The 14,112-nt window shown below is 46.9% G+C and overlaps 1 protein-coding gene across 2 annotated transcripts; it reads right to left on the bottom strand.

Moving 5' to 3' along the window:
* Positions 1 to 7,206: 7,206 nt before the first annotated feature.
* Ptx4 (pentraxin 4) lies at positions 7,207 to 13,279 on the bottom strand. 2 transcript variants are annotated; one of them, XM_048436164.3, is made up of 4 exons: positions 12,913 to 13,279; positions 10,957 to 11,166; positions 10,512 to 10,692; positions 7,207 to 9,111 (listed from the first exon to the last, which is right to left on the bottom strand). In XM_048436164.3, exons 1-4 carry the CDS (start codon positions 13,048 to 13,050, stop codon positions 8,471 to 8,473), a joined length of 1,170 nt encoding a protein of 389 aa, XP_048292121.1. In that variant the 5' UTR covers positions 13,051 to 13,279; the 3' UTR covers positions 7,207 to 8,470. The 2 variants fall into 2 exon arrangements, with proteins under 2 accessions (XP_048292121.1, XP_048292120.2); XM_048436163.3 differs by having other exon boundaries at positions 10,512 to 11,166.
* Positions 13,280 to 14,112: the final 833 nt, after the last annotated feature.

Consider the following 14,112-nt stretch of genomic DNA (forward strand, 5'->3'; position numbering starts at 1 on the left):
GAACTTTCTCTGTAGGCCAGAGATCTGCCTCTGCCTCCCAACTGCTGGATTAAAGGCAGACAACACTACTTCCCAACCAATCCAAACTATCTTTTTTTGTGTGTGCATGTGTTATTTTTATTAGTTCTTAAAATCGTCTTGAGATTTCTTTGACATCTGCATGAAATATTTTCAGAGATTCTTCATCTTCATCCTCCAAGCGACACTATCCTTCCTCCATGTAATACTAGCATTTTATGTAGATGACATTCCTTTTTTATAATTTATTTTATTTTTACTTTATGTGCATTGGTGTTTTACCTCCATGTATGTCTGTGTGAGACTGTTACATCCCTTGGAACTGGAGTCATACAGTTCTGAGTTGCCATGTGGGTTCTGGGATTTGAACCAGGGTCCCCTGAAAGAGCAGCTGGTGCTCTTAACTCTGAGCCATCTCTCCAGCCCTGATCAGACTTTCAAATAACAATAAAATCATGTACTAAGAAAGTTAATAAAGAGTCTAGAATATATATGTATATATACAGATAAAATATGTTACCTTGCAACTTTTTGAGGACTTGAAATTTTCCAAATTAAAAAAGTTTAAATTTTTCCTTAACATCTAAGGGTGGGAGGTTACAGGAAACCTCCTTCTCTTCACATAATTTTAAGTAAAACCAAAACTAAACACAGAATAAGAGGAAGGAAGTCAAATGGGGTTCTGATTTTCCCCACAATTACTCTGCAAGTAAGTGAGTGTGTGTGCATGTGTGTGCACGTGTGTGTATGTGAGTGCGTGCATGTGTGTGTGTGACTGTGTGTGTGTGTGTGCGCGCATGCGTGCGTATGTGTGTGTGTAATACCAAAAGTAAGATTCCTTCCAACTAGGTATATTTTTATCATTGATGAACCTAGACTTTGTTACTTTGCAGGATGGTGACAAGGATATTATGACCCTCTTTTGTACTGCTGGGCACAGAGGTTGGAAAATGAAGATGGCTTATCTGACTAAGGTCATTGGTGTTCAATGGGGCTTGAACTTAAATCTGCTTACCTTCAAAACTTTGTTCAGAAACCAGGTAATGGTGGTGCACTCCTTTAATCCCAACACTTGGGAGGCAGAAGCAGGCAGATTGCTGAGTTTGAGGTCAGCATGAACTACAGAGTGAGTTCCAGGACAGCCAGGGCTACACAGAGAAATCTGCCTTGAAAAATCAAAACCAAAACCAAACAAACAAACAAAAACCAACCCAACTTTGATTACAATTTCTTTGCAACTAGGACAGACAGCAAGCTGCTTAGAGGTTCAGAGGCAAGAAATCCCCTCTTCTCTGGTTCTTCAGGGTCAGGAACCACTATTCCTTCCTTCCTTCCTTCCTTCCTTCCTTCCTTCCTTCCTTCCTTCCTTCCTTCCTTCCTTAAAGGCAGGGTTTCTCTATGTAGCCTTGGCTGCCCTGGAACTAGCTCACGGAGACATACCTGCCTCTGCCTCCCAAGTGCTGGTACTAAAAGCGTGAGCCTGTCTTCCACCACCGCCTGGTTTCGTTATTCTCGGCACACAGTAAAAGCTCAACAAGTTGTCAGTTGAACTGAATGCACAGGCTTGGGTCTTGCTGGATGATAGGGGACGGGGAAAGAAAGGACGGGCAGAAAACTAAGCAGAGTAGAGGTGTGGGGCACAGTGAGGATGCAGGAGCGGACATGAAAAGTCCCAGGGCAAAGGGTCACATCTGGGAGAGTCGATGATCTCCATAACCCTTGTTGCCAAGGTGGTACAATCCTTACAGCTCCAGACAGACCAAGGTCTTCAACTTATTCTATTTTTACTAACATTTTGTATACTAAGATTAAACTCAAGACCTTACACACGTCAGACAAGGACTCCATCGTTGATCCCCACCCTAGTCCTTGTAAGAGGAGAAATGGACAGGAGTGGACAAGTGGAGTATGGGAGAACCAAAGGCTTCTTGTTGGGACTGGCTCCTTCCAGGACCAGGATTGTAACAATGTAATGGATACAGATAAAGTAAGAGTCTAGTGGCATTAGAAAGAGTGAGTCTCATGGTTCAAATGTACAGATGACTTTTGCTGACCTTACTTGGAGGCTGAGTCACCGATATGCTCAGACTGTCAGGTTTCCAAATCTAACAAACTTCCTATGATGGCCTGTCCCAGATCTCTATCTGTCCTTGGGGTCCTGCCGTACTGCCTCCAGCACCGTTAGTTGACCCCATCTAAAGTGTTCTGCCTTCCTGGAGTTCCTTTTGGCCCCACAGTGTCTCCTGGATGCAGCAGCCCACTGTGCAGTCCGCTGAAGTAAGTCCCGAGGTCTGCAGTGTGCTATCTCAGTTCCCCTAGGCCATTTCAAACACCTGAAAGCTGGGAAGAGTCCACAAGTGATGCTCTTCAGTGTTCTGTTCTGCTCTGTTCTGGCTCTGAGCCTCTGTTTGCCTGGTTACTTCCAGTTATTCTAGTCTGAGATATGAGATTGAGAGCAAGAATTTGTAATGAAACCATTGGAGGTTCAACTCCTACTTGCTGCTAGGGGTCTTGAACAGAACAGCAATACAAGGGACCATGTTGTCCCTCCAGCAATCACTAGAACGTGGCTCTTTCCAGGAGGAAGATGCTGCTCCCCACTCTCCTCAGAGCCAGAATGAAATGAAGCCCCCCCCCCAAAAAAAACATTCCAGAATGTGTCAAGGGAGGCAAAGAAGGGAGGGAGGTTTGAGGAAGAGGGGCTCTCAGCTGGATGTGCTTGAGACCAGAAGCTCGGGTTCTTGGGGAAGCAGAAGGCAGTGGGTGATTCAAGATCACAGCATGAGGTGTCCATGGGGAGTTTCCAGTTCTACAATCCAGTCTGCCTGGCTCTGACTCAGGAACAGGCGGCCTAGGACGCTGATTTTAACTGGAAGCCTAGAGCCCTGGGCACACCAAGAGGTTGGAAAGATGCTGTTAGGAGGCTCATGCAGGGGGCTGGGGTGTGGCTCAGGTGGTGAAGTGCTTGCCTAGCGTGGTGCATGGAGCGCTTCTGGGAAACACCTGTGATTCCAGCACCAGAGATGAAGGAAGGAGGGCCAAGAGTCCAGGGTCATCCTCACTACACAGTGAATTCAAGCCCAGCCTGGGCTACATGAGAGCCGGACAAAGACAAAGAAAGGGCTAATTTAGAGCCCTGTTCCCATGGTAGCGCTAGTGGGGAGGGCGCTGCATACTGCCGTCTGCCTCCCCCTGAATGACAAGGTGGCCAGATGGAAATGGAACCTCTGCAGAATGGAGGTTACGGTACATAGAGTGCGGGAGGCCTTAGGGACATGGTTTGATTAACACTGGGTGTGTGTTACCTCTAGTCTGCTTTCTTGGTTTTGAGTTTTTAGAAAAAATCTATGTGTGTATTTTGCTTGCATTATATACACCATGTGTGTGCCTAATACCTGTGGAAGCCAGAAAGGGGCATCAGATCCTCCGAAACCGGAGTGACAGATGGTTATGAGCTGCCATGTGTGTGCTGGGAATCAAACCCAGGTTCTCTAGAAGAGCAGCCAGTGCTCTTAATCCTTGAGCCGTCTCTCCAGAACCATGTTTTACTTTTGAAATGAAAAAGGGATGTGGTGGCATGAGTCAATAATCCCAGCATTTGGAAAACTGAGGTGAGATGGGAGGGTACCAACCCAAATTATTCAGTGATACTCTTTTACAAACAGAAGTCCAAACCAATGATGCAGGAGTTAGCTTTCTGTAGGCAGAGAGGGGCACATAGTGAAAACTGCAAGACACTCACAAGTGTTACAGTGAGAATGAACACTGAGGTTAAAAGGAAGATTGTGTTGAGGTGGCAAGGCCTGAAATACTGCAAAAATGGATAATAGGCCTGTGATAACCAAACCAGTGCCAGGTAGAGTGGTACATGCCTTTAATCCCAGAGGCAGAGGCAGGTGGATCTCTGTGAGTTTGAGATCAGCCTGTGTAGTCGGAGGCTGTTCGTTCCTTCCAGGATGCTCTGACCCAAAATAATCATACAGAAACTATATTATTCGCAATACTGTTTGGCCAATAGCTTAGACATATTTCTAGCCAGCTCTTATATCCTAAACTAACCCATCTTCATTAATCTGTGCATCACCATGAGGTTGTGGCCTACGGGCAAAGTTTCAGCAGAGGCATCTGTCTCCTGTGGTGGCTACATGGCTTCTCACTGGCTCCACCTATTTTCTCCCAACATTCAGTTTAGTTTTCCCACCTAGTTCTATTCTGCCCTATCACAGGCCAAAGCTGCTTCTTTGTTCATTAACCAATAAAAGCCATACATATACAGAAGGACTTAACACATCTAAGCCTGGTCTGAAGAGTGAGTTCCAGGACAGCCAAAGCGACATAATGAGACCCTGTCTAAAAAAGAAAAAAGAAAGAATGAAAGAAAGGAAGGAAGGAAGAAAAAGAGAACAAAAGAAAGAAAAGATAACTGAGCTGCTGAGATAAGAGGAGGGACCAGGCTCTGGGTCACTGAGGATGGACTGTCTTCCCCCACCCCCAGCCTGTTTATAAATGTTTATCAAGCAGTATTGCCCTTTCATATATTCTTGCTCCTCATGTAACTCATTGTAACAGAGAACGTCTAACAAAGCCTCTACACACATCAGGAAAGAAACCTCAGACCATTCCCTAGACAACAAGGTAAACTACGAATAGTTAAGAACAACAGCAGCTATTTCTTGAGAATTCAGAGAGCTCAGTATAATTGGCAGCACTTGTCAGACAGCAAGCTGGCTAAGTGAATGACAGCTCTCAGATGGTGGAAGTCAACAACGATGAAAAAGCTGGAGCCGGAAACGGACAAGGGAAAGAAGTTTAACCATAGCTAATCTGACACGCAGCACATGCTCAGCTCATATTCATGCCCGGGCCAGGGGAATTAACTGAGCACGGCAGCCTGCTCAGCAGCTCAGTCGCTAGTGCATCTGGAGAACGGGCCAGTCTCATAGAGCTTACCTCAGCCTTTGTCCCATTCCTGCCATAGCCCTTTATAAACTCCACATACAAAAGAACCCAATGATTTTTTTCCTTCTCTTAGGAATTTCTTTCATTCCATTCCCCTCCCATCTCAGTTATTTTTGAGACTGGGTATCTGTCCTGGAACTCACTCTGTAGACCAGGCTGACCTTGAACTCACAGAGATCCACCTGCCTTTGCCTCCCAAGAGCTGGGATTAAAGGCAAGAGTAACCACTGTCCAGCTTCCATTTTTTCTTAATTTCTCACTTTTAAATAATTTTTAATATTTATTTATTATGTATACAATATTCTGTCTGTGTGTATGTCTGCAGGCCAGAAGGGGGCACCAGACCTCATTACAGATGGTTGTGGTTGCCGGGAATTGAACTCAGGACCTTTGGAAGAGCAGGCAATGCTCTTAACCTCTGAGCCATCTCTCCAGCCCTTAATAACTTTTTCTAAAGCATGCCTTCTCTGTTTACTCCCCACCGTTAATCCTCACGTTTACTAGATAGCAAGCTGGATGACCACGTCCCTGTTACTTCTGCGAGTTGCTAGCATCTTAGAGTACAACTGGGTCAAGAAAGATTCTGTTGGACCTAAAATTACTGTGAAGGAAGGAGAACAAAAGGAAGGGAGGGGGCTAGAGAGATGGCTCAGTGGTCAAGAGAACTCACTGCTCCTTTAGCAGCCTGGAGTTCTCTTCCCAACACCCACAAGAGGTCGCTCATAAACAATTTCAACTTCATCCTCAAAAGAGCTCTGGCTTCTGTGGGCCACATAGCACGCACTCACATAGATCCACATAGATATATACATGATTCAAAATAAAATAAATCCTTCGTGTTTTAATTTATTTATTTCTAATTTATGTGCTTTTGTGTTTTACCATGGTGTCAGGTCTCCTAGAACTGCAATTATAGACAGTTGTGAGCTGCCATGTAGGTGCTGGGAATTGAACTTGGGTCCTCTGGAAGAGCAGTCAATGTTGTTAACCCCTGAGCCATCTTTCTAGTCCTCAATCCTTTGTTTTTAAAGAGGGAGAGAGGGTACATTCTGAGGAGCATTTCTGTCCCCAGGCTCAGTGGGCCTCTCTGTGTCCCTTTGCCTGTTTTCCTGGCTATAACAATGGACTCTTGACTTGAAGATCTTGATTGTGGGTCTTCTCTGGGTGTTTTTCAGTGTAATAAAGGTAATTTTTCAAAAGCACACCAAAACTGAAAGCACAAATGCCTTTTTTAATCATCAAACTGTCAAAACACGTTTTAAAAAAAGATCCATTTTTATTGTATGTGTGTGAGTACCTGTGTGTATGTATGTGCACGTCATGTGTGCTGATGTGTGCTGGCATGACATCCACAGAGGCCACAGAAAGGCACTGAAATCCCTGGAACTGGAGTGACAGAAGGTTGTGAGCTGTCCTAATAGCTGGGAACTGGACCTAGGTCCTCTGAAAGAGCAGCAAGTGCTCTTAACTACTGAGCCTTCTCTCCATCCTGATGCTTTGTTTTGTTTGTTGGTTGTTGCTTCATAATGGCTCCATTTGGAATCTGAATTTGTCAAATAGACAAAGCCAGGGTTTGCCAAGGATGCTGAGAAAGGGAATCCATCACATGTGCTGACGGGGATATATATTGGGCATCAACTTTAGAAAACAGTTTGCAAGTTTCCTTCGATTCCTAGATATGAATTTACTATATAGTCCATTTGATCATGAGTATTTTCACAGGATAAATAAAAACATATCCACTTACTCAATGACATGTGTACATAATGTAAGAATGGTCATAGCAACTTTATTTACATTACTAAAAAAACTAGAACCATCAAAATGTCCATCAGCAAGGACTGGAGAGATGGCTCAGCAGTTGAACTCACTGATTGCTCTTCCAGAGAACCTGGGTTCAATTCCCTGCACCCATAAGGCAGCTAACATGTTACTGTCTGTAACTCCAACATCCGATATCCTCACACAGACATACATACAGGCAAAACACGAATGAAAATAAAATAAAAATAAATGAGCTTTTTAAAAAATGTCCAACAGCTAATGAATGGAAGTGCTAATACTAGATTGTTGTGTGCTTTTAATCCCAGCACTCAGGAGGCAGAGGCAAGTGGATCTCTGTAAATTCAAAGCCAGCCTGGTCTACAAAGCAAGACAGCTAGGACTATTACACAGAGAAACCCTGTCTTGAAAAACAAACAAGCAAACAAACAAAGAAATAAAACTAGATTGTGATGGTTGCACAACTCAGCACTTTTATTAAAACCTTTCAAAAATTTTAAAAGGGTATATCTTAGCCGGAAGTTGATGGTATTCCGGGTGGTGTTCCAGGACAGTCAGGGCTGTTACCAGGAGAAATGCTATCTCAAAAAACAAACAACAACAGCAACAGCAAAAAGGCACATATTATAATATGAAAATTATGCCTCATAAATTACATTTTAAAGCATTGCTAGTGGATGTTTAATGGTAGTTCTGGAAGCTTCAACAGCTACCACAGGAAAATAGGAAAAAAAAATGATCAGCTGACCTGCAGGTAATGCCCAGGGCTCCTGGGAAAGGGGGAGAGAGAACAGACTGTCAAGCCTTAAGGAGACGGGGAGAGAATGTTAAGCCTTTTTGGAGCTTGTTCTGGAACTAGCTCTGTAGACCAGGCTGGCCTTGAACTCACAGAGATCTGCCTGCCTCTGCCTCCCACGTGCTGAGATTAAAGGTGTGCACCACTCCTGCCCAGCAAATGTTAAGCCTTTTTCAGGAGAGTAATGTTGGAACATCCACATCCACAGGTAAGCTTCCGTGAGTCTTTAGGGAGGAGACAAATATGGTACAACTACTTCCTACATAGTTTCTAGAGGGTCCCCAGGAACTGGCCTCTCATCTGTCTGACAGCTTTTCGTGGATGCAGAGGTGAGTTAGAAGAAAGGCTCCTCAAGCCCAGTGTTCCTGTCCACCAGCTCAGCCGGGTGACAGAACAGCATGTTACAATGATGTGAAAACGACCTTTCAATGTCACTGTGAAAGTCAGGGGGTCTCAGCACTCAAGGGGCCGGAGGATCATGAATTCAAACAATCTAGACGACAGACAGTGAGAAACTGTCAAAAGAGAAGGAAGGGAGGGAGGGAGGGTGGAAGAGGAATTGGTGACTCACATCTGGAACCTGGGCACTCTAGAGGCAGACTGCTGTGAGACTGAGGACAGCCTGGGATGCAGAGCAAGTTCTGGACCAATAAGACCCACAGAGTGAGACCCTGTCTCAGAAATCAATAAACAAACAAGACCACAAAAACCCAACCAAACGAAAGAAGGGTTCCATAGCAACAGAAACATGCAGTGTCCACTTTCCATCTCCTCCCAACCTCCGTGCAGGAGTCTACGGCAGAGCCCAAGCGCACAGACCCGCACTGGCGGCAGGGGAATGCTTTGGAATGTGTTGATGCGGAGGCTTGCCCTTCCTGCTGGTCTTCACTGTGGTGCAGCCCGTGTGTGGCAGCCTTATGGACACTGCTCCAGACAGGTGCAGTTGGCCCTCTGCACGAATCCACCCACGGATGTGGCATTGGTCAGAGTCAGAATGGCACCTGTCGGGAGCTCTTTCCCAGTGGCAAGGTTTGCCACTTCTCTAGGGATCAGTGCCCGATCCCAGATGGCCAAGCCAGATATGCTCCCCACAAAGGCCTCAGAGCTGTCAAACTGACCCCCCATAGTGTCTTGTTCCTGACCCAGCACAAGGGACCCTCCAGGAGGGATCTCGTAGCCCTCTCTGAAGCGGGAGCCAGTAGCTACTATCCTTCGGTCTATGTGGAGCCAGTACTTGCCCTCCATGGATGTCCAGATGATACAAATGTGGTGCCACTGACCATCCAGGAGCGGACGCAGGGACAGCTCCCTGAAGATCGGGTCGCCAATCACAAAGTGGATAGTGCCAGGGACCAGGGAGTCTCGGCCATGCAGTACTAGCTTGTTGTCATTGTCTTTGGTGGCATAGGAAAGGAGGGTACCCAGGTGGCCAGAGGCCATGCGAACCCAACTGCAGAAGGACAGAGCTCGTAACGGCACGAGGAAGCCCGGGCTAAGAAAGATCACATTTTCAGTGGAGGCATTGGGAAAAATTAGCACTGGGCCCATGCTGCAAACTGGAAACAGAGGAAAGAGAGTTATCCCCGAGCATGAGGCAGTTCAGAAGTGTCCTGCTGCAGGCCTGGCCCTGGCTCTCACCGACACCACCCAGGGTCTTTGGAATGCTTACCTCACACTCCTTCCTCTGTATTCACAACCTGAACGCTTCTGCTCTACAGATAAGGACTGAGGATAACTTCTAGGAGGTGGATGGATCCCCTATGTGTGACCCAGCCGTCTGTCTAGGAGGCACCTCAAAACCAAGGGAGCCTCTGTCTGAGCTCCCCGTAGCAGCTGTAACTCTGTTACAAGGCTTTCCACTTAAGCCAGCCCTCTCTTGGAGGTCATAAACTTGAAACTGGTTTCACAGGATTCCAGACACAGCTTCACACACACACACACACACACACAGCTTCACACACACACACACACATACACACACAGCTTCACACACACACACACACACACACAGCTTCACACACACACACACACACACACACACACACACACACACACACACACCCCCGAGGCTCAGAGGAGCTCATTCTGTCTGGAACTGGTAGGCACCCTCCCTGAAGGCCTTGGCTCCTGGCTCTGCCCAGCTCCACACCACATCCTCCTAAGCTCTCCCTCTGTCCTCAAGTGTCCTCCAACTCTGACTCCCCTGCCTTTCTCTCTAGCCTCTGGTGACTATTATCAGCCAGAGAATCTAGGATGATTCTATAGAAAATAAATCCTTGGGGTCCATTTTCAGCATAAGTTGCCTTTAGAACTCATCCATGAATCACAGTTAAGCAGGCGGCACTAGACCCCTCTTCCCTCTAGCGGCTGGTACCCGCTTGCCTGGGCACTCCTCAGTTGATCTTAAATTGAGAAATCTGCTGTGCGTGACTGAGCCCAGGATCAGTAAGGAGGAGGGCATCATAAGCCAGCAGGATTTGGGATGGGTACTGTCCTAGACAAGTAGAGGAGATTGTGCCTCTCTGAAGAGCTCAAGCAGTGAGATTTTAGGAGGCAAGGAAATGTGATCAGGAATATAAAATTATATTGTGCCAGATTAGGACTATAAAAGTCACCAGCTGTTTCTGCCCGTTTTTCTAGGCTCCTGCACAACCATAAACTAAACTATTTCACTTGTGCTCCTCCGAGACCCCAGGACTCTCATATGCTTCACACAGCTCCTCATCTGGGGCTCCTGATTCAATCACTGCAGAAGCGGTCCTTCTGCCCTGTGCCCTGACCTGCTGAGGACCTGCAACTAGCAAGGCTGGGCCATTCTCTCTTCTGGCGTTGGGCATATGGCCCTCGGGGGGGAAAGCTTTTTGGGGTGACAGCGGTGGGAAATGACATCATAACCTCAGGTATTGCTAGGGAAACCTGGAATTGGATAGGGAGGCGACAAGCTTGCGTCACTTACTGTTTCCTGGTCCTTGCTGGGTCCTTGGTGGAGCTGCTTGATGGCTGCTTGGGGCTCGGAACTTCTGTGTCTTCTGGACACGGACAGTGAAGTCTTGGGGGGGACTCCCGCGGTGGAGTGAAGCCCTGGATGTCTGGCTGCTTCTCCGCAGTTGCAAGGAACCTGGGCCTCGCTGAGCAAGCTGAGTGGGGGTTGGGACTGTAGTCAGCCCCGGAGCCACAGCACCAGGGGAGGCCCTTTGCATCTGCCCCTCAAGAGCAGCAAGCCTGGCCTCCTGGCTGTGGACTTGCTGTGACAGGCTGGCCAGCGCATCCTGTAGGGCCCTAAGGCCCAGGGTCAGGTTTGCTGTAGCCTCTCTCTGTGCCTTCTGCTCCCTTTCCTCCTCCACCCACTGCCTGCTGTTTGTGCTCAGGGAGAGGTTCAAGGCTTGAAGCTGGGCATCCACCTTCTTGCTCCTGCGCTGGTTCTTCCTAAACCAAGTTTTTAGGTGAGCCACATCCTCTTGTATGGCGGCTTGAGACTGGTTCACCGCTAGGGCTATGGCTTGGCTCTCTTCCACCAGGCTCTGGAAGCGGGCATCCACATTGTAGTACACGTTATAGTTGTTAGCAATGTCCTGCAGGTGTGTTAAGGTCACCTGTTGGAGTCTCTGAAACTGTAAAGAGAGCACAGCTATCACGGGGTTGGAGTGAAGCTATCCTAAGTGTACTTCAGAAGCAGTTATTTATTCTGCATGTAGCAAAGGCCCTGGGGCTGGAGAGATGGCTCAGTGGTTAAGAGCATTGCCTGCTCTTCCAAAGGTCCTGAGTTCAATTCCCGGCAACCACATGGTGGCTCACAACCATCTGTAATGAGGTCTGGTGCCCTCTTCTGGCCTGCAGACATACACACAGACAGAATATTGTATACATAATAAATAAGTATTTAAAAAAAAAAAAAAAAAAAAAGCAAAGGCCCTGGATATAGACTGACCAATTTCATCCTTGTCCCCATGCTAGGACATGTGGGCGGATTATCATGACTAATCCCAAAGGGCCAGGTACAAAGGGGGTGACTGCCCTCAGGTGCCACAGCTGCATGGTGTAAGATGTGGGCTCCAGACTCACGGCCCTGGCTGCCATCTTTCCCTCTGGAAGATCACAGCCAGTTTTCTCACTGCCGTGGCCCCCAGGGTTACTCCTACGATCTGAGGGGACTGACGATGAGCTGTTGGTATGAGTGCATCTAACAATATTTTAGTTCTAGGCCAGTTTCATTTACAGAACAAGTTTCAGAACAGCCAGGATTACATGGAGAACCCTGTCATAAAAATAATTTAGATGTATGTATTTATCTATTTAATTTTATGTGTATGAGTGTTTTGCCTGCCTGCATGTACGTATGTATGTATGGATGTATACTATGTATGTAGTCAATGCCTTTGGAGACCCCCGGACCTGGAGTTATGAATGATTTTGAACCATCATGTGGGCGCTGAGAAGGAACCTGGGTCTTCTGGAAGTAGTTAGTGCTCTCTCCGGTTCCAAATGCCTTTGTTTATTATTTATTTATGATTTCACGGTTCTGGGAACCGAATCTAGGATTTTGCTCATTCTAGGCAAGGCTGCAGCACTCTGCCATTGAGCAACCTTAGCCTTTTAGAATTTTTGGGGGGGGGAGTGTTGGTTTTTTTCAAGATGATGTTTCTCTGTGTAATGGCCCTGGTTGTATTGGAACTCTACGTTTAGACCAGGCTGGCCTTGAACTCACAGAGATCTGCCTGCCCCTGCCTTCTGAATGCTAGGATTAAAAGAGTGTGCCACCACACCCGGCTCCGGCTCCTTTTCTGTTTTTTTTCTTGTTTGTTTTGAAGCAGAGCCTCACTCAGTAGCCCAGACTGGCTTAGAACTTACTACGTCACTCAAATTAGCCTCAAACTCACAGAAGATCTTACTTGGATCTTCTGAGCATTGGGATTGTGGGAAATTACCATGCCTGACTGTATCAGCATTACTATAGAAAGTGCTTGGGCTGGGGCACTGCCTACAGATCCAAGTGGGATCCTTGGGCAGGACATATGTCCTGCTTTGAGGTAAACCAGTGCTCTCACAACCCCCATACCTATGGACACTGCCCTGCACCGTTGCTACCCAGGCTTCTCCATCTATGCTTTCTGGGTCTCCTAGAGAGTCCTTTAAATTTCCTGCATCTTCCCAAACACATATTCTGTTTGGACTTTAGAGCAGAGCCTAGCAAATGCTTACCTGATTTCCAAAAACAGGTGAGATTATCGTCAGCTTCCAGCAAGGATAGCAAACCAACTGCCATATCCAGCGAACACAGATAGCAGCTCTCTGTGTAACATCATCGGCTACGTGCTACTGGCTTTATACAACCAACTGCCCAAGTGGTTTTCACCTACCTGCTCTTCTAGTCGACGGAGCCTCTCAAAAAATGGTTTTCTTTGCCTAACTGGGTCAGTTTCCTGCAACGGAGTTCCACGTGCATATATGGACACAAAAATAAGGAGGAAAGACAGGGTCTTCTTCAGGCAGCCCATTCTGGGAGACGGAGACACGGTCTGAGGTTGGTCCCTTGAGTCTGTCTCATACAGCTCACCCCTTGATGGTTTTTCTCTTTCTGTCCTGGCTGAGCGTCAGGTTCGTCCTGCCATCTTAATGAAAGGCATCTGACTTCTGTCCAATGGGCTCTGAGAACCCAAGGTTCCCAGGGAAACAAGGTTCAAACAGGCACAAACAGTTTCTTTGGATAAGTGGATGTGCTAGAGGCTTTGTCTGTCTGGCTCAGAGGCAGACAGGAGCTGATAATGACTCTAACAGGAGCACCTAGATTACAGTTCCCACCGAGAAGTCAAAGCGGGACGGGGCTTGAATGTGACCAGGAAGTTCTCAAAGCCAGGCCTGCTCTGGCGCCCAGCATTCCAACCTCGCACAGCCGTGTCCCATGAGTTCCCTTCTCATTCCCTTGGAAAAGAAATCCCTCATGGTAATGTGACTGCGTTTCTCTTTAACTTATGTTTTTCTTCTAGAATGGGATAACTTAAAACTTAGCTATTGTTTTTCTTTCCAGGGAAAGGGTCTTGCTGGTCTTGAACGCCTGGGTTAAGTGATCCACCACAGTCTCAGTTAGGACTACAGCCATGTGACTACTCTCTCTCTCTCTCTCTCTCTCTCTCTCTCTCTCTCTCTCATACACACACACACACACACACACACACACCACAAGTTGCACACATTTTGAATTAATGTGATATTTCAATAAATGTATTATATGCAATAATGCAATGTTGAAATCAAGCAAAATATTCCTGACTTTTCCTGACTGGCTTTTGGTTATAGACTTTGCAGGGGGATTAATGATGCCCCTGAGGAGATGAATCCAAGCTCTGACCCTGGGACCTGTGAATATAGCCTTATGGGGAAAAAACATCTAGGCATATCTTAAGAAGGGGTTACCTGGGCTGGAGAGATGGCTCAGAGGGTAAGAGCATTGCCTGCTCTTCCAAAAGTCCCGAGTTCAATCCCCAGCAACCATATGGTGGCTCACAACCATCTATAATGAGGTCTGGTGTCCTCTTCTGGTCTGCAGGCATACATGGAAG

The sequence above is a fragment of the Myodes glareolus genome, chromosome 9 (genome assembly GCF_982192425.1).
Source record: "Myodes glareolus chromosome 9, mMyoGla1.1, whole genome shotgun sequence".
In the NCBI taxonomy this organism is placed as follows: Eukaryota; Metazoa; Chordata; class Mammalia; order Rodentia; family Cricetidae; genus Myodes; species Myodes glareolus.

What these genes read in the sequence shown, in the direction of transcription:
- Ptx4 (XM_048436163.3), bottom strand. Translation starts at nt 13,050, where the DNA reads ATGGGCTGCCTGAAGAAGACCCTGTCTTTCCTCCTTATTTTTGTGTCC. An exon ending in TCCGTCGACTAGAAGAGCAG is followed by an intron (nt 11,167 to 12,912) that starts GTAGGTGAAAAC and finishes CTCTCTTTACAG; the next exon opens with TTTCAGAGACTCCAACAGGT. An exon ending in CCAGCAAGGACCAGGAAACA is followed by an intron (nt 9,112 to 10,511) that starts GTAAGTGACGCA and finishes CTCTGTTTCCAG; the next exon opens with TTTGCAGCATGGGCCCAGTG.